This window comes from Falco punctatus (assembly GCF_963210335.1).
Source record: "Falco punctatus genome assembly, chromosome: 7".
NCBI lineage: Eukaryota > Metazoa > Chordata > Aves > Falconiformes > Falconidae > Falco > Falco punctatus.
In genome coordinates, this window is record NC_137587.1 from 9,972,779 (window position 1) to 9,998,465 (window position 25,687).

At 36.3% G+C, this 25,687-nt stretch overlaps 1 protein-coding gene across 6 annotated transcripts in view; it reads left to right on the forward strand.

The window, feature by feature from the left end:
• The window catches only part of SEC23A (SEC23 homolog A, COPII coat complex component), a 31,776-nt gene extending 6,332 nt beyond the window's left edge, over window positions 1–25,444 (forward strand). For all 6 annotated transcript variants that reach the window (XM_080395290.1, XM_080395291.1, XM_080395292.1 and 3 more), the window contains 19 exons: window positions 1,114–1,355; window positions 3,219–3,276; window positions 3,538–3,624; window positions 4,700–4,936; window positions 5,036–5,115; window positions 6,055–6,199; window positions 6,537–6,695; window positions 7,520–7,635; window positions 9,711–9,834; window positions 10,949–11,029; window positions 12,802–12,891; window positions 13,850–13,956; window positions 14,968–15,121; window positions 15,847–15,924; window positions 16,979–17,140; window positions 18,284–18,370; window positions 19,796–19,951; window positions 20,565–20,630; window positions 24,018–25,444. In XM_080395290.1, the coding sequence (XP_080251416.1) occupies window positions 1,135–1,355; window positions 3,219–3,276; window positions 3,538–3,624; window positions 4,700–4,936; window positions 5,036–5,115; window positions 6,055–6,199; window positions 6,537–6,695; window positions 7,520–7,635; window positions 9,711–9,834; window positions 10,949–11,029; window positions 12,802–12,891; window positions 13,850–13,956; window positions 14,968–15,121; window positions 15,847–15,924; window positions 16,979–17,140; window positions 18,284–18,370; window positions 19,796–19,951; window positions 20,565–20,630; window positions 24,018–24,107 (2,298 nt within the window). In that variant the 5' untranslated portion in view covers window positions 1,114–1,134 and the 3' untranslated portion in view covers window positions 24,108–25,444. The remainder of the gene's footprint in view (window positions 1–1,113; window positions 1,356–3,218; window positions 3,277–3,537; window positions 3,625–4,699; window positions 4,937–5,035; window positions 5,116–6,054; window positions 6,200–6,536; window positions 6,696–7,519; window positions 7,636–9,710; window positions 9,835–10,948; window positions 11,030–12,801; window positions 12,892–13,849; window positions 13,957–14,967; window positions 15,122–15,846; window positions 15,925–16,978; window positions 17,141–18,283; window positions 18,371–19,795; window positions 19,952–20,564; window positions 20,631–24,017) is intronic.
• The last annotated feature ends 243 nt before the right edge of the window (window positions 25,445–25,687 follow it).

Consider the following 25,687-nt stretch of genomic DNA (forward strand, 5'->3'; position numbering starts at 1 on the left):
TGTTAACTTAGTACAGTCTAAGTTGAGACCTAGGAGTATTTTCTCAGACCATCTCTTAGGTGGTTCATGTAGACTAAGTAAATTCTTAGTTACTAGGCAGTGGGAGTTTAGATACCCTAGTTGCTGGAAAAACCTTTACTATTTGTACTATGAAATATACTGGGAAGCATGCAGCACGTATTCACGAACAGTGTGTATATAGCTGAGGGTCTTTGGGTTGCAGGGAGGGAGTATGCTGCTTGGTGGATTTCCCACATGTTCCCAGGTACCTGTTGAACTTTTCAGATGTGTCTGTATTCCAGCTTCTGAGTAACTGGCTGAAAATTTTGAAAGCCTTAGGTTGGTGCCCAGAATGGTAATTGCAAACAATTAGGCACATCTTGATAAGTAATGGAGTGGAACATGAGCTTATTTCTTACAAAGTTACTTCCTAGCATTGCTGTAGGAATGTACTCTTGTGCAGTATTGTGTTGTTACTCCTTTACATTTAGGCTGCATCGTGAGTTATCAAAACTGTGGTTAGAAAAGTCTTACAAAATTTGTTACAGTAGAAGACATAAAGCAAGTACACTTAGGAGAAGTATTTTTTGCTATTTGATTCTTGAAAGAAGTTAAACAGTTTTCAAGAACGAATGATTCTTGAATAATGAACAGAATGAATAACTAAATGCATTAGTGAAAGTTCCTAAAGCAGTGTGTATTTTTCTGTAAGCACATCTTTTTTTTTTTTTTTTTTATAGTGTCAGTGTGCTGCATAATCTCATCTCTGATCTAACCTAGAATTACTGCTTTAGTTGCAACATTTCTTGACCAAGTTTGTTGCTTAAGTCAGGAAGTGCAGAAGATGGACTGTTTTAACACTGTGTATTTTAACTTGGTCAAATATTTGTTATTTTGAAGAGGTTGCTGCATCCTAGGAGCCTTAATTTCTTTTTCTTTCACCTTGGAATTCTGTGTGTTGCTTTTAGGGTTTAAGAAGTACTACTCAGTCTTTATTGATTGTAACTGAGTTACAGTGTTTGAATGTGTGACTGTCATTAAGTGCATTCAGTATTTAGTGATTAGGAATGTTTGCATTTCAACATTCTGCTAATGGTTATATTTTTATTTTAGTGATAAACAGAGAAGTTGACCATGACAACCTTCCTGGAATTTATCCAGCAGAATGAGGACAGAGATGGTGTTAGATTCAGCTGGAATGTTTGGCCTTCAAGTCGTCTTGAAGCCACAAGAATGGTAGTCCCAGTGGCTGCCCTCTTCACACCGCTGAAAGAACGGCCAGACTTGCCTCCTATTCAGTATGAGCCAGTTTTGTGCAGCAGGACCACGTGTCGAGCGGTTCTGAATCCCTTATGGTAAACATAATACATATTTTACTCCTAAAGATTGTTTGTAAGGTAAAATATTGAATAGTGCCAGTTCAACTATGCAAAAGGTCTGTTGTGTGGAAATTCAAGTACTCCTTACATGAGTATTGTGCTGTTGTGTATTTGAATATACAACTCAAACTTTTAGATCTTGGAAGTTTCTGTATATAGATTTGGATATATAACATATATACTTAAAACAGCTTTCATTTAACCAGTCTTTTAAATGTACTTCATTTAACTAATGATTAGGTATGTTATTCTTCTGGAACTACACACTTTGTGAGTTAGTATACTACTGCACTTTGCCTCTAGAAAATTATCTGGGTAGAAAGTTACTATGCTGTCTTTTTAACTACTGAGCCCTGCTATATTAATTTCCAAGTGAAATAAACTGTATTTATTACTGACCTTAGTTCATTTGTAGATCAAAGCAGGTTAGCTGGTTTAGTTTACCAAAACAGAAGTTGAAAGATGTGATACATGGATAGACAGACAGACAAATAAATACATCAAAAGTAGGCATGAGAGAATATGAAAAGCTGTTCAAGCTAAAAGGTGGTATTGGCATGAGCACAGATGATTGTGGGCTAATCATGGATAAGTTTAGGTTGGAAGCAGAGGAAGTGTTTCATATGTCATTCCAATCACAGAATTATGGAAAAGGAACAGAACAATTTCTAAGGTGGAGTTTGATAGGCATGGGAAAGGTACTGAGTAATAGTGAGAGATTAGACATGATGTAAAAGATCCTGTAGAACGAACTCAGTTCTGTCGGTCCCTACTTGGGAGAAAAGGTGATTTCAAAGCAGGTGTAAAGTTGTGTTTCAGTATTAAACACACACAGTGGCCAATTACACTGGAAGTCAGACTTAGTGGAAGCTAACTTTTTCAGAAGTATTATCTTTTATTGAGGGCTGGCAGAAAAATAATGGAAAGGCAGGACTGTCAGATCCCTGACATTACAGTGTGTACTTTTTTCCTCTATCAGGTATGCAATTCATGACTGGATTTTTTTTTTCTTTTCTTTTTTTTTTTTTTACAAGGTAAGATTAGAGACTCAGTTTGGGGGGACCTTTTGAAGCCTGTGGTGCAGGTGGCACAGTGCGTTGGGCTAGTTAATCAGCAGCCCCTGAAATTGGTATAGATCATTTGATCTCAGTAGAGCTGTGTTGTCTTTACAGCATGATGGGATTTATCCAAAGATTTAATGATATTTTAAAAACAGTTGCACTTGTAGACAGGAGAAAATGTGATAGCAAGAAGTTTACATTGAGAGCTTGTGAAGTTCACTTTCCCTTAAGATGTGAGTAGGACTTTGTAAGACATCTTTGTGACATGAGGATAGGTGCTGCATTTTTTATTTTAATTATCTGAATACTAATAAAAATGTAGATGAAAGGAGATAGGCTCATCAATTGAAAAAATACTATTTTCACTTAAGTTGGAACCTGTTGTTTTTTAGGGCATAATGCATATTCAGGATAGTCTCAGACTGTGACAGCTAATAGACTGAGAAAAGAGAAAAATGACAAAGTAGGGAGAGTTAAAATAATTTGCCTCAAACCATGCAGAAAGTCTCTAATAAAGGTGCTGAGTCTGTATTCTGAAATTTCTTGTTTACTACTTTTCCTTGAAGACCATTCTTCCTCCCTAAAGGTAATAATTTGCCTGATGTATCTGTGTAAGACTACACTTATTTGTAAAATGGGTATTTAGGAGAAAGTATATTAGGGGGAAGCTTTTTGAAAGTCATTGTGTTTTGAAAAATTAGAAGAAATGTATTCTAGGGTCAGTGGAGGAAAATGAATTGTTCGTACTGTATAAACTTCTGTTACTCTATTTTTCTAGCCAGGTGGATTACCGAGCAAAACTCTGGGCTTGCAACTTCTGTTACCAGAGAAATCAGGTAAGAAAATGAAACATTCAGGATATAAATAATTTTTTAATAAGTTAAATGTGAAAATCCTCATTTTTCAAATTATAGTTGCAAACTGAAGTTGACAGCAAGAGTGTGAGTGTGCAGCTATACCTTCAGAGATTGCAATGAGATTTTTTTCATGACAGCAATAGCAAACATCTGTTGCAGAGGAAAATAGTCCATATGTTTTTTTTTTTCTAGAAGTTGTAATATTTTATTTATACTTAATTTCTATGTTTTTATTTGCAGTTTCCTCCTACCTATGCTGGCATATCTGAAATGAATCAGCCAGCTGAACTTTTGCCTCAGTTCTCCAGCATTGAATATGTAGTACAGGTAAAATCATGAAATAAAATCTTTAACATCTCTAGCCTTGCAATATACAAAAATAATTACTTTTGGTTTTCTTTACTGTATTTTAGTGGCTGTGAGTCTGTATGTTCTTGTTAGTAGACTGAACATTTATGTCATCAATTGGAAATGGAAAGAATAACTTTTTACAAGAACAAAAGGATGGCTAGTAAGACTGGTTTAACAAAAAAAAAAAAGAAGAGGCAATTCTTCTACTGGGTCTGTTTCTTTACCAGGAGTTTAATTTGTGTTTGTGCTGGGGGTCTGCTTACTGCTGTTGCTTGCTCAGACGATTTCAGTTCAAATTTGACTGATTGTTGATTCATGTCTTATTAATGATTTGAATTTAAGTTCGTATTTGAATGATTATGAGTTAGTTTTAGGGCTGGCTGGTTTAGAGAAAACAGCTAATACATATTCAGTTCAGGTGTTTGAATTTTAATATTTGTTCTCTTTGAGAAGTTACTTGAATAGAAATAAAAAGTGGACCTAAACTGCAAAATTGCAAACATTTGCAAAAATTCTGTTTTTGAGGTTTAAAATTTGTAAGACTTCAGTAAGGTGTTCAGATATGTGAAGAGTGGACTGAACAGAAACTTTACTTTTTGCCAACTCTTGTAATGCAAAGTAAAGGAGATGTTTGCTCATAGTACAGCAAAATTAGTTTATAAAGCATAGAAAGAACTGATGAACTCTAGAGTAAAAGTATGAGGTGGATGGAATGTCATTAAGTTGGAATATTTTGTAATTGTGAATAGCTTTATGACTATTATGTTAACTTGGAGCAAAAAAAGCTGATCATATTGCTTCAGAAGTATCATGACATCCTGAAAGGATTTTTTTCTTCTGTAGTGTTTCATTTTTGTGCAAAGTTCATTATGGTAGGGGTTTTGTTCACCCTTAGCCCCAGTTACAGATTACTACTTGAGCGGGAGCTGTTAGGTGGAATGTTGATGTTATTGGTATGATTCAAATTAAAACTTTTACAAAATGTACTTTATTTCATTTTTGATCCTGTAAATACTGCTTTTTTATGTCATTATGTTTATGTTTCTTAAAGCGTGGTCCTCAGATGCCTTTGATATTCCTTTATGTTGTGGACACATGCATGGAAGATGAAGACTTGCAAGCTCTGAAGGAATCCATGCAAATGTCACTTAGTCTTCTGCCACCAACTGCGTTAGTAGGTCTCATTACCTTTGGCCGAATGGTGCAAGTTCATGAGCTTGGCTGTGAAGGAATTTCTAAAAGTTACGTCTTCAGAGGAACAAAGGACCTATCTGCAAAACAGCTTCAGGTAACGCACAAAAGCAAACAAAAAGAAATCATGATGCTGAAGAACTTAAGGTAGTCTGTAAACAAATTTTGTAATAAAATCTTATGTATTTGACTACAGGAAATGTTAGGACTTACAAAAGTAGCTGTTTCACAAGTTGGTCGGGGTCCTCAAGTGCAGCAGCCACCACCGTCTAACAGGTAATTGTGCTTAAAACATCTAAGAAGCATACCTTGACTACACTGATTTACGGGAAACTTACGTTTTATGACAATGAAAACAATCAACTGACAGTTGAACCTTTTGATCAGCCACAAATTTACTAGGAGACTAATGGTTATAGCCTTTTTGTTTCCTACAGTTAGTACTGGAAATAAAAAACTTCATGGGTGATAGTAAAATCATCTGGATGATGCTTTGGTAATGTTCTGAGAGAAAGTTACATAGGCATGCTGTAGATGTGTAAATAATGATGCTTCTGTTGGTTGGTATGCTGGAAAGTGTATTAACACTTTAGTGCCCCTTTCTTATGTGGATATCCAGTTTGGTCTTCCCTTTTTCTCCCTCTTCTGCTCCTCTCCCATCCCCTTCTGTCTTTCCTTTGGAAGTTGCAGGCTGGTGTTGTGATTCTCCTGTGTATTCTGCTGTGATGCAGAATAAATGAAAGAAATGATAAAAAAGAGAGGCAGTTTTGCAGTCCCTGCCTTGCAATAAATAGCTGTGTTTATAGACGGCCTGTAGCAGAGAGCACAAAATAATCTGTATATGTTAATGTTTCTTCCAGTCATTGATTTTCACTGCAGTAGAGTAGTGAAACTTGAGTTTCTTTTTGAGATACATAGGTCATCATCTCCTGTGTTCTTTTGGTTAGATAGGGTTCTTTCTGGATAGTGGTGATATCACTAAGTCAACACGTTTTTATTTTACAAGCTCTTTGCTGAACTTCTTGAGCTGAGTATGCTGTGCATGTAGTAGTACCAGTCTGCATTATGTGGGTGAGACAGGCATTGTTCTGAATCCAGACTAGAATCTGGAAATAGACATTGCTGCTATATGTCTAATATATTGCTAGTGAGTAACTGATAAAATTTTTTATTTAACAATTTGAATCTAAACTAGTTCCATGTATTTGTTTACAGGTTTTTGCAGCCAGTGCAGAAAATTGATATGAATCTTACTGATCTTTTGGGTGAACTGCAACGGGATCCTTGGCCTGTTCCGCAAGGAAAACGGCCCTTACGTTCTTCTGGAGTGGCTCTTTCTATAGCTGTAGGGCTCCTTGAGGTAATAGCTTTAACTACAGTTGTGCTAATATGTAAATAGATCATTTAGGTGCAGAAGAGCTGCCATAATCAATATGTAAAACCCTTAGTAATTGATACTAGACTTGTATGATGATTCTGATGGATATTGTCCCTTAGATGTGTAGAATAATTGTAGGTGTTTATGCACTTTAATGAGGCAAAATTGAGACTTTGAATTAATGGCAGATCTAAGTTTTGGGGGGGGAGAAAGTGCAGTTATTGTTAGAATCCTATCAACATAAATACCTGCATAGCTATTTCTTTTGTTCAGTTTGTAGCAAAACCTGATGGTTTTATTTGTCTTTTATTTCATGCAGTGCACTTTTCCTAACACCGGTGCACGTATAATGATGTTCATTGGAGGACCAGCTACTCAAGGACCTGGCATGGTTGTAGGGGATGAATTGAAGTTACCTATAAGATCATGGCATGACATTGAAAAAGACAATGCTAAATATGTTAAAAAGGGTACTAAGGTAAGTGATGATAATGGGTGTTATTTTAGGCATCTTACCAGTAAGTAAACATTTACATTGCCTGGCACTGTAAAATACTGTTAGGAGCAAATGTATAAAGAGCTGGGAATTGTGTGGTTTTGTTTATCTGTTTCTGGCTAGTGGTACGTCTTCAGGAATTTCTTCGGAAATTTCAGTATATTGAGTTAGGACTTTGTCTAGCTCACGTTGGAGTGTTTCTCTAGTTTAAGTCAGAAAAGATTTATGTGACTAAGTGGTATGTCTAGAGTAAGGCTGTCTGCTTTGAATTCACACAGCTGCTCAGAACTATCTCTGTAGTTGGGGGAGGGTTAGGCGCCAGAGTTTAGGCATAGTTCATTTCATCTTAAAGGTAGATCTGGGCAGGTGAACAGCATCCAAAACCTGTTGAATTCATCTTAACTGATTATGATGGGAGCTGGAACAACTAGATCAGTCGCAGGCACCTGTCATTAGAGACACTTGAGATTAGAGAGGTAAATTCAACTCTGTGTGTTGTATCTAGTACTTTAAAATGCAAAGTTTAAAAAGTGAAAATCAAGGTCATTTTTTAGTTTAAAAAGCAACGACTGGTCTGTCTAGTGTGAGTCAGGTTCTCAGCTGGTCAGAAAAAAAACCCCAAGTGTTGAAAATTCCTTCTGAATTTTAACTTCAGGAAAAAAACCTTTTAGCTTGTATTAGAATGATGTGTATAAAGTCTGATAATGTTGTTTTAGAAGAAATTTTGGGAGTTTAAGATTTAATATGAAAATGAGGAGAGTTCATGTCGTAAATTGCTATGAACTGTATTTTCATCTTGGATTTAGCATTTTGAAGCCCTGGCTAATCGGGCTGCAACAAATGGTCATGTTATTGACATATATGCATGTGCATTGGATCAGACTGGTCTTCTGGAGATGAAGTGTTGTCCCAACTACACTGGGTATGTGCCTATTCATTTTTAAGTAGTACATGAAGATACAGTTTGTGGTTTTTTTTTTTTATTGTTTTAACAGGAAGCACTTAAGGAAAGCATTCTGCTACTTAAAAAAGAAAAACAATGTACAAACCCACTCTGATACACTGTGATGGTTGTGTTTGTACTGGAATTTTGGAATTTCTCAGCCTCTGGCAAATTTGTCACCACAATTGTGTGTTTAATCAGAAGGGGTTTTGCTGTTTTTCTTTTAATATGATCTGTTTGAGGCTTAAATGTCTTTTAAACTGGCAATTTATCCTATGCACTGGTGCTGTTTTTCAGTGTATGTATATGTAAGCTGCAGTTTTCAGTGAAGATAAGGACTTTTCATCCTTTTCTTGCTGTTCAGAGTGATTCAAAACCCTGTGTTATCTTTTTGTCTTATGTCCCCCTTCTATATCCTGTTGTTCGTAGGTTCAACTACTGTTTAGGTGACTATCAGGTTCATCTGTTGGTCCTGAGTTTTTACTCCCTTTGTCCAGTTCTACATTTTAGACATGGTCTTGTTTTACCATCAGTTCACTTTAATATGATCAAAGCAAGTTCTAGTCTTTCTTGTGAAACTGCTCCCCTGTTTCTTCCACGTCACTGTGGAAGATACCCTCACCCTTGCTGTTACACAGATCTACAGTCTGATAAAGCTTTTGACTCTTGCTTGCGTGTCACTAATTTTGTACTTCCTGCCAGTTGTTCCTCCATATTTTTTCAAAGACTATCTTTTTCTCTTTCTGAGAGTCTCTTCTACACTCGTAATGTGTACACTCATCTGATTTTGATTTTTAGGTTAGATTTCCATATTTGGTCTGGATTCTTTTTGCCAAGGTCACTTTTCTTGCTTTTGTCAATACCAGCTGCAGGTAAAATTAAATGAAGCATCTTTGCTTATCAGTTTAATATCTGGTATGTCTGTGAGTAACGGGCTGCCTTAGTTGTCCGTCAGTATCTTTGTATGACAGAGGATCCTAAGCACATGCTACATATCTAGGCATACCAAGAAGAATGAGAGATGCAGCCACAGGTTGTGGTGAACGTAGGCTGCTGTGTTTCAGGCCGGCTTGGCCATGCTAATCACTGCTGGATTGCTTCTTTCCAGAGTTGTGTGTGTAGCTTTAGTTTGGGAGTTTTCAGTGCTTAGGTTCTTTAAGTTTATGACTTTACCTGTGTATTTGGCTCCTATTCCTTTTCTGCATCAAACTCAAGCTATATTTTTCTATATACTACAGTGTAATTTTTCTCTTTCTGTCTGCTCTTGTGACTCACCTTGCCCTGTTTTTGCTTTTCCAGCAAAACTAACCTTTATGTATAGTATGTCTGTTTCTCCTACAGTTGTTCCTATTTTCTGTTTGGTTAGATCCTGCGCACCGGGAGGAATTTCTGATTCTGCCCGTGTCTATTCTCTTCTGTCTTTGAGTATCCACCTTAAAATTTAACTTTTTAGGTCTTCTGTTTAAGCTATTAATGTATTTTACTAGTATCATGTAATTAATATTTTTTAAAGAATAAAAATAACATATTCCATTACTATTTCCGAAATCCATTGTATGGTATTTCATGATAAGCAGCAACTGTTGCAGTTACATCCACAGAATAAATATTCTTGAGCATAGATTTAAGTCTGAAATAATGAGTGAACTATACAAAATAAAGTGGTGTGGAAATAAGTTTTTAATGTTGAATATTAGAAGTAAACTGGCTTTGCATGACAAGATTATGAAACATTTGTAGTGTTGAAGTCCAGTACAATGTTTTCCCAGTGAAAGATTTTGTTATATATTATAATCACAATGACCTTAACATGTTGATTGGGCAAGAAGCTTGTCTAAAAAATTCATCCATAGCATTAACAAAGTACTAATTTAATTTACAAAAAAACTAATTTAATGAAAATCCATTTTAAGAAGGCAAATACGTACCTTACAATCAACTATCTCTAGTTTTAGTCTTTAATAAAAAAAACTTCCATAAATCCCATGTGCTAAAGTGTTGCATAATTATTCTAATTCAAGGGTTTTGTTTGTTTTGTTTTTGTTGTTGTCCAGAGGCTACATGGTCATGGGAGACTCTTTCAATACATCTTTATTTAAACAAACCTTTCAGAGAGTATTTACAAAGGATATGCAAGGACAATTTAAAATGGGATTTGGTGGCACGTTAGAAATAAAGGTGAGAATACAGAAATGCAGTGTGTTAGTGAAACACTGGAATAGGATGGCTATGAACTGTGGGACCTTTGCCCTTTAAGGAATTTTCAGGAACATCCTAAACAGATGTGTTTGGGTTCACTCGGGCATAGCTGTTACTGCCTAGCTATCATTTTGCAGTTCCACGATTCTGTAAATGTGAGTTAGGTATAATGTCAATTCCTTCTTACCCTGCATTCAGCGACAGCTGAAATGGAGACTAAAATAAATGTTTGTTAGAAATTCACAATGCTGCATGCATAGATTTTTGGTATCAAGTAGTGAGTGTTTCTTGTTTTACGTCCAGGTTCTCTACGTAGCCCAGGACAGTTTTCATTTTTCTAAACTGCAGTGCTTTAGCAATGTTCATTTTCACCTCCGCTATTGTGAGATGCTTAGAGCTGAATGTGCTGTTAGGTTCAGGTACCGTCTTCCATGATGTTTCTTGCAGAATATTACAACCCTGCCTTGCAGAAGAATATGGGGCTATTTTCTTGTTTGGTAAAATTCTGATTAAGTTTTTGCTGCTAGGACAAATAATAGAACCCTCTTTTTCTTCTACGTGTTATGAATTCTGTTGGAAGATCTGGAAAATGCAGAAAGGGAGTCCTTGTTCTATAGGGATGTACAAATCAGTTCAAACAGGAAAATGGCATTGGAAGAATGTAAATAACTGGGTTTTGCTTTCAGCTAAATATGTTTAGGAGGTAAATTCATTGTGGGGTATATACAGGCTTATGTTACCAGTCTTCAGTTTTAATCTCATCTTGTGAATATTTTAAATACTTTGCTGGAAAATAGACGTTATCCAATATACTTTCTAGGCTCTCAGCTTTATAAATAATAGCAGTTTTCCTCTGTTTTGTTTGTGCTGTTGTTTCAGATGTACTAATTGGTGCAGCAAACGTGTAATTACATGTAGAAAGTGAGCACATGAAAAGTTCCTCTAACGTATCAAGCATTTTTATATGTATAACCTTTCCTAAAGGTATCAAGAGTCTGATATGCATTGAAATTTTCATTAACTAATGATAAAATAAGACTGATGTCTTTCTAGTGTGGCATATTAATGTATGTTTTTTCTTATAAATATGAAGACTTCAAGAGAAGTAAAGATTTCTGGAGCAATTGGACCCTGTGTGTCTCTCAACTCTAAAGGACCTTGTGTATCAGAAAATGTAAGTTAACTGCTGAAAACGAAGGTAATATCCTACCATGGAGAAACAGAATTTAGGATCTCTGGATATGAAGAGAGGCTGAAATGTTTCTATAAATGGAACAAGTAGTGTTTACTTTTTACCAATTTTAAATACGTGCAAGGGCTGTTGTTTTTGGAGAAGCTCCTGTTCACTGCTAGATCAGATGCAAGTTGTATTAGACCTTGCAGATCCCTTGTTACTTGTTTAGGTTTGTCCACTGTGTTGTTGCTTTAAAGTTATTACAGAGAAGTTACATGCTAGCATTGCAGAAACCAGTAGCAGAAACATAGTAGAAAGTGAGTTAGCATGCTTTATTGTTAAAAACAGAGCTATGTCCTCTTATACAAAGAGAACCATAAAAATACTTTGTTCAGAAAGACTGAGAGAACAGGAAGACAGAAGACCATGGAAACATGGCCTTTATCTTGACCCTGTCTTTCCATTTCTGTATCTGTTTCACAAAATGCACATTTAATTAATTGATTAGAATATTCAGCTCTTACCGGCTTGTGAAGTAACTCCTTTAAATTCATACTGGACTTAAATCATCACTTATTTTCTTATCAAATGATACTATTACAGCTTAATTTTGCATTTGATTACTAATCAAAAACAATTTCTGTAACCGAAATGTCTTACATTTACATGTCATTTACATTTACGTTTCCTAACGATCTGCATAATAGAGCATGTACCAGTATGAAAATGCTTACAAACAGCCTGCTTTAATCAAGCATTTTTCACACCTAAATTTTCCTTGTATTTATGATTGCATCTTTGTGAACTAAAAATCTCAATATCATCAGCTGCTTTTTTTTTTTTTTTGTGGTCTGGTACAGATTTTCTTATTTCATCACCAGAAAGAGTTCATATATTAGAATGAAAGTTAAAAACTCCAAACCCCAATTAAATGTACATCTCCTTATTTAGGCTACATATCTAAATCACAGGATGTACTAGAAAATTTAATAGTGAATTATTGTCTATTGCCTTGCAATTATATCGTGATTAATTTCTATTCCAAAAACCTTTTTGTTGAAGTTACCTGAATTAAAATTTTTGAGGTAAAATGTATGAATAAAATGTAGATGTGCACAGCTCGTTTGGAAGTGGTAAATGGACAATTACTCTGGCCATAAGGCTTTTAACAGAGAATACAAGCATAGCGACAATAATGCCAGTGTAATTTTCCTTGAATGTTTTGTTTGGTTTCACTGGGTCCATTACAGATGACTGATTATTTTAATTGGTTTTGCTAGGTATTTGTTGTTTGGATGACAGAAAGGAATTGTCACTTGAAATACATTGCTATTTGTAGACAGTTACCTTGTTAGTTAATAGAGACTATGTAACTATGTACAATATACTGTGTAAGCTAGCTACTTGAAATTTTACTGATGTGACTTAGAAGAAGAGTTGTTCCGCTTTACATGTGCTTCTTACTCTTGAGACTGTTTAACCAGTCTAGTACTTTTTCCTGTTTCTGATGTTTCCCATTTTTCTAACGCCACCTCCTTGTCTTTCTAATATTTTAGTCTTTTGCAACTGTCTCCTTTTTTAATTATTCCTGCATTCAACACTACGGTTGTTTTGTTTGTGTGTTCTGTTTGTCTGAGAAGCTGACAGAGTGAGCAGGGAGAAAAATTGTGACAGCGTAGTCATAAACACTTACCTGTAATGGCCAGATGTTGTACTTCACAAACAAGGTAATACTTCTGGTTTGTAAAACTATTATAAAATCTTCCCTACAGGAGATTGGAACAGGAGGTACTTGTCAGTGGAAGATTTGTGGGCTTAATCCTACTACAACACTTGCACTGTACTTTGAGGTAGTCAACCAGGTAATAATTTGTCTTCATGTCTACTAAACACAGTAATTTTATTTCATGTGACTCTTGAATCCTGTGTTTTTGTGTGGTTCCCTCAAGTGCCGTAGCAGGGTTACAAACATTGTTGCCATTTTGTATTGTCAAAGTTTCGAGGTGGACACTAACAGCTTAATGATGAGCTGATCTTCTTAGATATGATGAGAACCAAAGAGCTCTACAAATTTTGGATAGAGTCTTAATCTAAGTTCTGTTTTCCTTTTCAGAGTGTTAATAATTAAAATATATTGCAATTGAAATATATAAAAATTATTTTGTATATTTAAAAATGCTTTCCAGTATTTTTCTGATGTTTTAGTTACAAAGTAATTACTCCATAATGTTACATTTTAATTTGTGCTTTAATTGCTCAGTTTTAGCAAGTAAAGACTGGCTTCATTGAAATGCCAGTCACGCTGAGGGGGTAGTAGGAAAGAGGATAAAAACATGACAAGCAAATGTGCTATGTCTTTCTAGTACTTTCCCTTCTGCCAAATATTTGAAGCTCAGGAACTGTGAGCTGACTATAGTTTCTGTGTGTTTAGTATGCTGTGTTGCATTCTTCATAGGCTATGCAAAGGTTTGAAAACTTGAATTTACCTTAGCTGTTTTTCATTTTCCTTTTTGTGTAGTTATTTTGGTCTCATTTTCTTAATAGCTATAAAACTGGTCTAGTCATAGTGTATAATAGTTGATTTCAGCTGTCCTTCCCTTTTGGAATTACTTACCTTGCTAGCAGCATATAAACCTGTATTTCTGCTGACCAGAGTTTTGAAATTTCAGTTTATACCTGGATCCAATCTTTAAGTTCCAGTGGCACTTTCTGGGATTCATTAATTTTACCATTTTCTAGTAATTTGTTTATACCTTTTTGAATTATACTGTAAACTCTTGAAATCCCCCTCCATTTAATTTTTTTTCCTCCTCTACGTAGCACAATGCTCCCATTCCTCAAGGAGGACGTGGTGCAATCCAGTTTGTGACTCAGTACCAGCATTCCAGTGGACAGAGACGTATCAGAGTGACCACAGTTGCCAGAAAGTATGTTTTACTTGTGATGAATCATTTTGGGAGGAGCAGGATGTATGTTTGCCTTTTAATCTTTGATATCGTAACCAGTCTATTGTTCTGAGATATGCAGTGCCACAGGTGGTGAAGGCATGATCATACCTTTGAGACAGTTGCTTCTCTTGTTCTGTGGGCTGTTTCTTCTCTGAGAGGTTGCAGTGGCTGTATAATGATGTTATGGGAGTGCTCTGATGTAACCCAGGTGATTTTAGATGAAGAGGAAGCTTTGAGTGAAATTCCATGGCCTGAACTGAGGAGGTGATCAGACTTAGGGAATGGCAAAGATCACTTCATAACTTAACGTGAGAGTGCTAGCTGCAGTTCAGGAGGTTGGAAATACCTGATTTCTGTGTACAACCTGTACCTCAGCTTCCTTGATTCAGTTTATTTCACAGTTTTAGAAAGTGATGTTTAACATTACGCAGGCATTTTTCGATGTCCAATGACATTTCCTTTAAGCTGAAAGAGATTGATTGGTTAATTTAATGGAAAATTCAGTTTATCAAAAAAGCATTTTCCTTACTGTTGATATGAATATCTTATTGACTTGTATTAGTTATGTTAGTAAAATATTCTTGGTTGGCTGATAAAAGGACAGATCAATAGTTCACCTTGTAAATTGAAAAGAACAAGGAAGATGCACAAGAAAACTGCTGGTGTGGGAATGTGTGATTAGCTTCATGGACAGTGTTTTCTGTAACCTACCTTTCATAGTTCATATTTTTAAAATATTTTAACTTTCTTAAAGTGGCATTGTATTTTATTTCACTGGTTGCATGGCATCTGTACATATAAGGGACATTTCTAATTAAAGAATGGTTAACTGAGAGGCTGCTCATTTACACTTGGTAGATTTTTGAAGCTCCAGCATGACTTTGTTAAACTGCTAACACTGCTTTCTTTGCCTTGATTTTGAAGGGATATTTTGAGGTTGGACATCTTTCCTTTCACTGTGATGCAAATACTTGTATTTTTCTTTTGCAGCTGGGCAGATGCACAGACGCAGATTCAAAACATTGCTGCATCTTTTGACCAGGAAGCTGCTGCGATTCTCATGGCTAGATTGGCAGTGTATAGGGCAGAGACAGAAGAGGGGCCTGATGTGCTTAGGTGGCTGGACAGACAACTTATACGACTGGTAAAAAGGACTATATTACAAGATTTAGATTGGTTTCTTGTCTCCATGCCTATAATTCTGAAATGACTAGTGTTCAGTTATTGTTTCTTAAAAAAAAAAAAGGCAAAAAAACCCCAAATAAGAAAATGAACTGAATGCTTCATTTCCACAAGTAGGTATGCAGAATTTAACTAAGGTTTTCTATTTTAAATGGAAAAAAGAGCAGGTATGTTTTCAGTTCATTTATTGATATTTCCTCAGCAGCTGGTAGTTGCCAACGACTGAGAGAAATTCTAGCACAAGATTAGCAGAAATTAAAGCTTTCTCTGCTTTCTGCTACCTTTAATGATTTTGTAGAGGAAAGACTTTTAGCATAAAAAAAGTCAACTGTTTGGAATTTCTTTATTTTCAAAAGTTCAATTTTCTGTTGTTTTTTTTTAATTATTTCTTACAAGTAGTTATTAGTAATTCAATTTTAAACATGTTCTCCAGGGCTGTTTAATCATCTAACTCTGCTGACCGATTTTGGAGAATAAAAACCCCAAAGCCATTAAAGCCTCATATGCAAGGAAATCACTGCTTGTTAGGGAAAGAACTTATATCACTGGTTTTGCTAGGTTTCTGTTTGCTTAGAAAGCTGTAAGCACCTCAAGTCATGTGTCTATTACAACCAAACAAACTTAGAGTAATGGCATGAGCAAGCAAGTATGTTTCTTAATTTGGATAATTTTTTTCTTTTATTCTAGTGTCAGAAATTTGGAGAGTATCACAAGGATGATCCAAGCTCTTTCAGATTTTCAGAAACCTTTTCACTTTACCCACAGGTGAGTGGAAGGGAAGATGTGTCTATAAGGGGTAAAAAGACAATGCTTAGTGAAGGAAGAGGCACTGTAGCACACAGTAAAATAAGGCATTACACTGGATACTAGAATGAAAAGCCCCCCTGCCCCCAGGCCTACTGTCTGGCATGCAACATTAGGCAAATCACCTCTGTTGTCTGTGCTGCTGTGCCCCCTTTTGCCCTCTGTCCTTACAGCTAAACTTCCTCTGTGTGTATTTTTCATTTCTTCTGTAGCGGAATCCTCATGTTACTTGAGTGTTTAATTCAGATAATGACACTTTTTTTTTCTTTTAAGGGGAAGTTTTAAGGAAGAAATTAAAAAAAAACATGAGAAGAGATACAGTTTTGCTTTGTTTCTACTTTCCTGTATGATTTATAATACTGACCTGAAAAGAAACATTCCTCTGGTGAACTTGAGCTTGACTATATTAAACTTTGAATAGCTTCTTGGCTAATAATAATTTCTGATAAATTCCTCCATTCTGATAGCTCCAGATGTGTTGCTTTTGGACTCTTCATAGTCTTCCGTGATATTTCCGTTTGAGTTACCTACGGATCTGTCTCAGGGTGTTAAGTGTTGTGGAGAGACTGATTCAGCAATGAAAGGATTTGCTTTTTCCATTTTACTAACAAAGTTCAACTTTGCTGTGGTTAATGTTCTTTTGTCTGTTCGCACGCTGTAATTTACCTTGTGTGTTCAAGCACAGCAGCCTCCCTCATAGGAATAGTAGAACTTGCAGTAAAGGGGTGGCTTGGCAATATTCAGTCATACTATTTATTGGTTAGTACAGGAGAAGAAATACTAAACTTTTCTCTTAGTTCAAAGCTGCTTTGTAGGTTTATCCATTCTGATCTGTGTTACACTCATGAGAGTGTATAAAAACTGTCAAAGGTGCATATACAAGTTAGAAATGTTAAAGGATTTGGAATTCAGTTTTGTTGTGGCATTGGTCTTGTGTAGTTTGTGGAAAACATTCCTTGTACAGCTCTCCTTTTTATCTGTGAAAGTTCAAACAAATGTTTTTTTTGTTTTTCAGTTTATGTTTCACTTGAGAAGATCTCCTTTCTTACAAGTTTTTAACAACAGTCCAGATGAGAGCTCATACTATCGTCATCATTTTATGCGTCAAGATCTAACCCAGTCACTTATCATGGTTCAGCCGATTCTTTATGCCTACTCTTTCAATGGGCCTCCGGAGGTAACGTTGTATATAACATAATAGTACGTTAAAAGGTGCTGTTTTGAGAGAGATATGATTGTTGTCCTCCCTGTTGCATGTTATAAACCAGGTTGTTTTAAAATCTATTGCATGAAAAAGAAAATTCATTTAATACAGAACATACTATGAACAAGGCATATCTCAGAATTCTGATGTAGTGGCCTTGAGAACAAAAACCTTCAAACTGACCTTATTGTGGCACATTCTGTGTAAACCTAAAATAAAAAGATGATCTTCCAAGAAGCTTGTGAAACAAGTGTAAGATAGGAGACAACAAAAGGAGTCTGATAGATAAGAGAAAGTGAAGAAATTGTAAGACAGAGAAAATAAGTATAGAGAGTTTAAGGTAATGGAGTGGTTTGTGAAGAGCTATTCACAGGTGTAAGATCATTCTCCCATGTATGAGTAACAGCTAGTTACAGGGGTGATGCAGAGGAGAAGCATGATCAAGTGGGAGCTGACACCTCAGTGTAGAATGAGTAATAGTGTTGGGTTTTTTTTTATTATTCTTGGAATAGTTAGTATTTTTGGTATCCCTAATAAGATTGGTCAAGTTAAATCATATGGTACTGATTCAATTCAATCATATAGTGCTAGTGTAGTGTCACTGCCCTTAAAAAGGTGAATAAAACCTTAAATACTACATTAGATGTCATAAATCATTAGTATTTACTATATGCAGTATTGGTGGATATATATGCACAGTAATAATAGCTGCAAGGACAAGACAAAAAACCCTAAGCAACCCTCAACCCTCAGATCTTTATACTTAAATAACTACTGAATCTTTATACGTTGAAATACCGTTCAAATTAATGGTATTTCATAGGTGAATATGGAAGTACTTGAAAGACTAGAAAAGTGCATAATAATGAAAGAAGTTTTGGTTCTTGAATACATCTTTTATTACTTTCATAAAATTATATGTTCAGGATCAGGCTGGATAACTTTAGGTTGAGTTTGTGTGGATTGCAGATATATAACATGAAAACGAGCAAATACAGAGCTTTAGTAAGTGACCGAAAAAGTTCCTAAGATTCAGTGAATGATTCAAAAAGCTGATAATGCCATCTGATTGCTCAATTCCACATCAGTTGGTAATTATTTATTTTTAATTCTTAGCCTGTTCTTCTGGACAGCAGCAGCATTTTACCAGATCGCATTCTCCTTATGGACACCTTTTTCCAGATCCTTATTTATCATGGAGAGGTAAGATTTGTAATTTCTTACATAAATATTCTTTTTCTATAGGAGTGCTACATTGTGAAAGTCAAACCCCAGTTTTAATGCACTCCAGGGCTTGACCTCTCATCTGCATGGTTGATAGCAAACTCCTGATTAGTGTTTGTAACCTGACATGCCTATACAGATACCTGACACTACTTGGTGTTTTGGTCCTGTTTGTTATGATGGGTTTAAGATGAATTAGCTTCAAAAGGCAGATTATTTGTTTTAGATCAGTATTTTTCCGGCTTCTGAGAGTGTTATTCCCTGTACCCCTCCTGCTTTTCACTCATTTATTTTAGACTTTTAAATTAGTTTTTCGGGGCTAGGGAGTAAGAACACCAAGTTTTATAGTCACCATTCATCTGCACTGTCCAGGAGGAATGAAGCTGCTCCTGGCAGTTAGGTAGATAGACATTCCCAAGTAATACAAATATAAATGCTTGTCTAGTGCTCTGCTTCCCTGGAGGAATTGCATTGCTGCTTTTTACTGCTTTGCAACTGTAAATGGCTCAGCTGACAGTTTGAGGAATACTGTTCTGGATCATGTCCTCATAGCAGCACTTTTAAAAATAGTTACTAAACTTTTAATGCTTCTTAAGTAGAAAAATGTTCTCTATATTTTTGTAAGATACTGTCAGGAAGCAGCAGGGTTGGGCTGTTCCCTAGGGGCAGGGGAACAGGGAACTGATGGCAAGGTAGGCAGAGGCCTCACCAGTGAGGTCCTGGCCCCACGGTACCTGAGCAAAGCAAGCAGAGCGGTTTACAGGCAGTAGCCAGGCTCAGCCTCCAATCCAGGTCACCAGACAACTTGATGGGGATGAGGCAGATCCCAGTTCAAGCCAGGGAGTCAAGTCCCCGGGTGGGCATCCGGATGAGCAGGGTGCATGGCCAGGCACAGGCAGGGCTGCCAAGCAAAGGAGGTGGGAACCCTCTGCTGAGGCTCCCTCCAGGTCTTCCTTAACTACAGCCTGTATCAGTGAGCTGACCTTGAGCAGCTGGCTTCGCTCCTAGCAGGTGGGGGTGCTGTACTACAGGCCCTGAAAGATAAGTATTGGTATAAATCTGTATTTCTTCTGTGTCATAGGCATAAATATTAGAGAACTGTAAATAGCATCCTTGACTTCCTGAGCTAAATATGTAGCATACAAAGGATGACAAAAAAAGGAAATACAGATGGACCACAAATTGTTTCGAGTTAAAAAACCCTGAACAACCAACCAAAACCTAGTGGCATGTTACTTGCACATCTTGACTTTTAAGAGTTAACTTGCATGCTAAAGGGCAGAAAGGGGTGAGTGATAGAAAAGAGGCCAGCAATGGCACATACTCTCCTTTGAAAAGCCCTGTGTATCCTCTAATAAAGATTGGTGAATCAGTTCTAAACTTCTTTCTTCTCCCTATCTCCAGACCATAGCTCAGTGGCGTAAATCAGGTTACCAAGATATGCCTGAATATGAAAATTTCCACCACTTGCTACAAGCTCCAATAGATGATGCCCAAGAAATTCTCCATTCCAGATTTCCAATGCCCAGATACATTGACACAGAGCATGGAGGAAGCCAGGTATGGTAAAGTATATATTACATTATCTGGGAAGAGATGTGTTAGTAACATCATGAGACTTTTTTGGTAGTAAAGATGCCTTTCTGTGCTAAAATATATGTAAATTGCAAGGGAACATTTTGACTTTCAAAGCTTTTACAGAGCCAGGTATTCAATAGTAACTTTTTGGCTAATATATAAATCCTGTTATTTACTACTATTTTCACCATACTGACTTGGACTCTTAAGATTCCTTGTGTGAAGTCCGTAGGACAAAAAGGAGAATACTTTTCAGGGCCTCTGGACAGCACTGGAGTTATTCTTTGTGTTGATTTTTTGAAACTTATTAATTAATATCTTAGTCATATGCACATTTGCTTTGCTAGTGCTTAGGAAAATACAAAAGCTTACTTTTTGATGCATTGAAAAGTTGATAGCTGTTCTGCATTATAGCTATAGAATCCAGGGAGTGGCTTTATTTATAGAGGTGCTACTTGCTCTTCTGGATAGGTATCTGTGCATCGTTGTATCTCCAAATAATAGGGACCTATTTCATACACATGTAATGTATTCTGAATATAAGAAACTTCTATTTGAGAAGACTAATTTATTGCCTGTGTTTTGCTTTTTAAAGGCTCGCTTCCTGCTTTCAAAAGTAAATCCCTCTCAGACTCATAACAATATGTATGCATGGGGACAGGTAAGTATGAATCTGCTGATGAAGCTTGTACACGATCTTTTTTTCCCTGTTTCAGAAATCAAGTGACACATCATGTACATGTAAACAATAATGCCAGGTTTTGAAACTGAAAAAGAAATGTAGTTTTGGCCTGATGCCACCAAAATTGCGAAAAGTTAAGAAAAATGGTTTCATTTCTTCAGAGAAAAATGATCTGGTTTGCTGTTGTAAGCTTCTGTTAGGTTGCTTTCATAGAAAAAGAAAGGTTGCCACCTTTCTTAGAGGGACACCTTCAAATTCCTTGGAATAAGAGTGCTTACCACACATAATGACTAAGGGGGAAATACATTTTGGAGTTAGTTATAAGCAAGAACTGAAATGTGCACCAGTATCAGTGTACTGACGTTTCCCAGAATTTTTGTGGCCTGGGTGACCAGGAATCTGCTTTTAAAATACTGTCTTTAGAAAGGAAGTTACATAAGTGTTCAAAAGTTAAACTTTCTGGAGCAGCTTGTGTTACTGAACATTGCATCCCAGTTCCATGTTCTCTTTCCACATTCAGCTTTTGTAGTGGGAAGAGAAACACTGCTGTGGGTGAATACTAGTGCAGTGCCATTTCCTGATGAAAACGTAATGGCATCAGACAGTCGAAGCTACATATTTAACTGTACTTAAAGTATTTTGCTAAAGGGCATGCAGTGCTCAGGTCATGAGGGAGAGAGCTCTGTAGCAGTTTTATGGCAGTGATTTTTGTCAGGTAAGTTTTATCAGGGTACGTTTTCATAGGGACATCCTGGTTCTAATGAAGCTTCTGGCAACGAAGACCACTGAGATCCAGAGCGAAAACACTTGAAAACTTTGTACTGTGTCAGGGACAGCACTATTTGTACCCATCTGTCTTGCTTTCAAAGTTGATAACCTAGCCAGCAATCTTTAGTGTCTCTCTTAATCGTATTTCCTCCACAGCATACACACACATCCTGTAGTTTGAAAGGTCTTGTTTTTTTATCTAAACATTACATAGAAATTTTTGAAGTTTTGACATTTCCAACAGTACAGGACAATTGTTTCCTGCTCATTTAACTAGTAGGCAAGTGAAACAGTATTCCAAATGTAAATACAAATAAAGAACAATTCTTGAACTGATCTCTAAGAAAATTGTTCATGCTGGACAAGTGAAACTGATAGATACTAGAAAAGACAGCTTCCCCTTTTCATGCTGAAAATAATTCAGTTCTAGGGTAACATAAGAAATGCTGTGTTAATCTCCCCAGTGGTGTTGCAGCATGTGTTCACCATAATACCCTCCTTAGCTTGCAGGGGTTTTTGTCAGCAAAGTTGAACCAAGTACAAATTATTAAATGAGAAATGTAACTGTTGGGAGAAAACTTTAAACTGAATTGATTTTGCTTTTGTTTTTCTCATGAGCTTCCTGAGTTTCATGACTTACATGAAATTTTATTTTGAGCATAACTGAAAGTCTACAGAAAAACTTGTTAGCCCACGTTGAACTGAAGAGGGCACCCGCACACCACTGAAACGATGTTTCAGGTGATGAATGTAGTTGTTTTTCTTAATATTGTAAGTAAAGATTTTTTTTAAATTTTAGTAGGTAGGTGCCTTATTTAGTACAGAAAACATTTTCAGAAAATAATGGTAGGGCTGTATGACAGGTTTATTATTTTTGTTAGTCTTTGAAGATGCAGTTGAAATTTTCACATTATATTGGATATGGCATTTATTTGAGAACGCTTTTATTTCTGGCCTTTTAATTTTGTTAAATCTTTGTTTGTATTGGTAACTATGGGGAATTTGCAGTGAAAGATGAGGCAAATGGCCAGCTAGCTTTCACCAGATCACTGTTAATTAAAGTTCTCATTGTATGCCTTAGATCAAAATTTTGAATGAGCAGTCTTCAGAGCAAAGCTACTGCTGTTGGTGGTAGCAGTGGTGACAGCAGCTGCCTGTGTGCACACTGAGCGAGGTGTTCATCTTCAGGAATAGAGTCTGTCCATTGGATTTAATTACCCTGGATTACCACTAACAGATCTTTGTGAGGGATCTCTTAGGGGTCTATCAACTCTTCTGGTGGTTTATTTACTAGAGGATGAGGGACTGTTCGTCCATGTGTAAGATACAAGGTGACAAATCATTTTCTGCCCCAGAATTAAACTACTTGTAATTCCCTTGTGGCTTTTTAAATAAGGGAGCTCATGCTTAGCATTTGGCTGACTTGGAAGCAGAACACCCTTTATTCTCATTTTACCACCATCAGCTGATAGATAATTTAGTGGGCCCTCCCTGAGAGTGGCTGTGTATTGTGTCAAGTGTATTGTAGTGATCTAAGGACTCCTGCTGTTCCTGGATTTGTCCCTTGATGATTAACTGAGTTGGCCAGTTCTCAGAAAGGGGCACCAGTTCTAAGCAGTCTCGTTCAGGCTTACAAAATTGTCCAAAACACAGACATGCGAGAGTTCAGACAGCTCTGATTTCATTTGGAAATAGGGTGCTTAGTACCTCTGAAAAGGTTGAATTGCTGAGATTTATAGGAATTTTTCCTACATCTGTAAATGGAAGTAGTAGCAGATTGGTTTCAAAGGACTTGAGAGTTGCTACGTAACCTTTGCAGAGTTGCCACCTGCTGTTTTATTTAGGCTGTAAATTTGTTTAAAAATAGGAATTAAAAGATGACCATTTTGAACTTTGTGAATTTCTGAAAATTACTTCTGAGGTTAAAGAGTAAATTCCAAAATCCACCCAGAAGGGTTTTTTTAAATCTGTTGTAATCTGATTTTGCAGTGGCATGACTTTGAGATGTTGTTTTTGGTGTTTCTCTGAGGTGACACAGAGCTGTAGGAGAGAATCAGCCCAGCTTTCCTTGAGAAAGATAGCTGACCTTGACTCGGTGTCAGATCAGACCCTTAGTGGATTTGTTTCCTCATTTTGCCATTTTGCTAAGTTGGAGTTTCACTGACAGATATCGATGGGTTAGTTGTGTCACTTGCATGTTTCTGTTTCTTTCACCTTTTATCTACTTCATTTAGGTAGCAATGATACAGGAACTGTAGAGGGAAGTTTCAGTTTTAAAAAATTCTAAGTTAGTATTTGTCAGCTGTCAAAACCTGAGGTTTGTGTGGTTGATATAAATATCCTGCTATGCTGCAGCTTGTTGCTGTATGCATTAATATGGGAGAGAGTGTAGTTGTGGTTCATGCCTGTATTTATGTAAACATATGAAAATCTATGTAAATGTACAGTCTGCTGTTTTTTTTTTGTCAGAGGATTTCAGCAATGATATCCTTCTAAGGTCTTTCTAAATTTACAAAGCATTTATTTAATGGAACATACTGTGCCTTAAAATGCTTTTTCTTCAGAATGAGTATAATCAGTTCCTGTTTTATTTTATAGGAGTCTGGAGCACCCATTCTTACTGATGATGTCAGCTTGCAAGTATTTATGGATCATCTGAAGAAACTTGCTGTCTCTAGTGCTGCCTGAGATTCTGCAGTGCATTAAAGGCACAGATAAGCTGTAGCCATGTTTCAGCTTTTTCTGCTTTACCCTTTTCCATGTCTCTCTTGACAGAACGCTCTGATATGCACAAGCTGCCTGACTAGATGTAAAGCAGTGTTGTCTTCAAAGAAAAGCTTTTGTTATCAGCAAATGTTTTAATGTGAACTGCGGTTTGTAAAAATGACTAGTAGATTAAATTAAGTTGTAATTAGAGCAAAAAGAACAGTTGTTTTGATTACTGCAATACTAAATGATCTCCAAGTAATTATATAACAACTTTGAGATGTGATTTCAGCTTCCTTTTTTAAACGGTTGAGGTTGATCCTGCTATGCACTACAAAGGCACGTTGAACAGTAAAAGAAATCTTTGGTGATGTTGGGCTTTTGAGACTGCCACATGACAACTTTTGCTTACTCAGTTTGAGCATGAAGTGAACAAAGAAGCAAGAAAAAAGCATATAAAAATGGTATTAACTCAGTCTTTTGACTTAGGGTGCTGAACTTTTCTTTCCTGCAGAGATACTATTGTTCATGTCCAAGTATTTCTTCCCACTTACTCTACTTGACTCTTTGGGGGAACAGAGTTTTTCTTTATTTCCACATAAAGAGTTTGAACTGAAAAAGTAAAAAAAAAATCTGTTATTGCACAAAATTTAAATCCACATGTTATTTTTGACAAAAGTATCTGTTATCACTGTAACAGATGAATATGCTCAAAAGGTAACACAGCCTGAGCTGCGAAAAATCCTACACTACTAAAACGAACTGACTAAGAGTACAGCCTTGATTTTTGCCTTGGCGAGTATACTTAAAAAAAGAATATATATATATTTACCTTTTTTATTATTGCCTTATAATGTTATTAAAGTAATGCATGACACTGCACATCTGCTTTTTGTTTCTGCATCCTTTTTGTTGTGAATTCAACAGGCTATAGTTCTTGTTGAAACAGTATTGTATGGAATATGATGTAATTAATTTGATATTTAGTTCATACTTGATTTTTTTTGAGGGTGGATAAATTAGTCTGATTTCCCATTTACTCGTTGAAGTTTACACATAAAACAGATGTTTACATAAGTAATAGGACATTTTGACAAGTAAAGATGTGAAATGAGGTAATGGGCAATAAAAATTTGTGCCAAGTCTAAAGGACGAGAGAGAGTTTTGACATAGGAAATTCGGTCATATACTGATGTGATAAGCATGAGGGTTGTTTTCTGTAAATTCTCCAAAACTTTACTACAGCTCTCCATTTCTTTGATCTAAATGAGATGAGCTCCTTTTGCCTCAATACAAATAAAATAAATGTTTTTCTCTCACTTCTTGTATTTACTGTGCTGGTTTCTGTTGGTGCTTGAAACGAAATGTGGAAGTAAAGGTAGTAACGATACGATTTGAATCACTTCAGCACTTCTATTCATGTAATAATTGGTATCGAACTTCTTCAACTTTCAGAGATACTAAACTGTTCACACTAGTGGCAGTTTAGGAGATAAAAATTCAGTAGCCCTCTTGACTTTGTTTTGTTTTAGCTAATGAGCAGCTTAAAAAAATCACTCGTA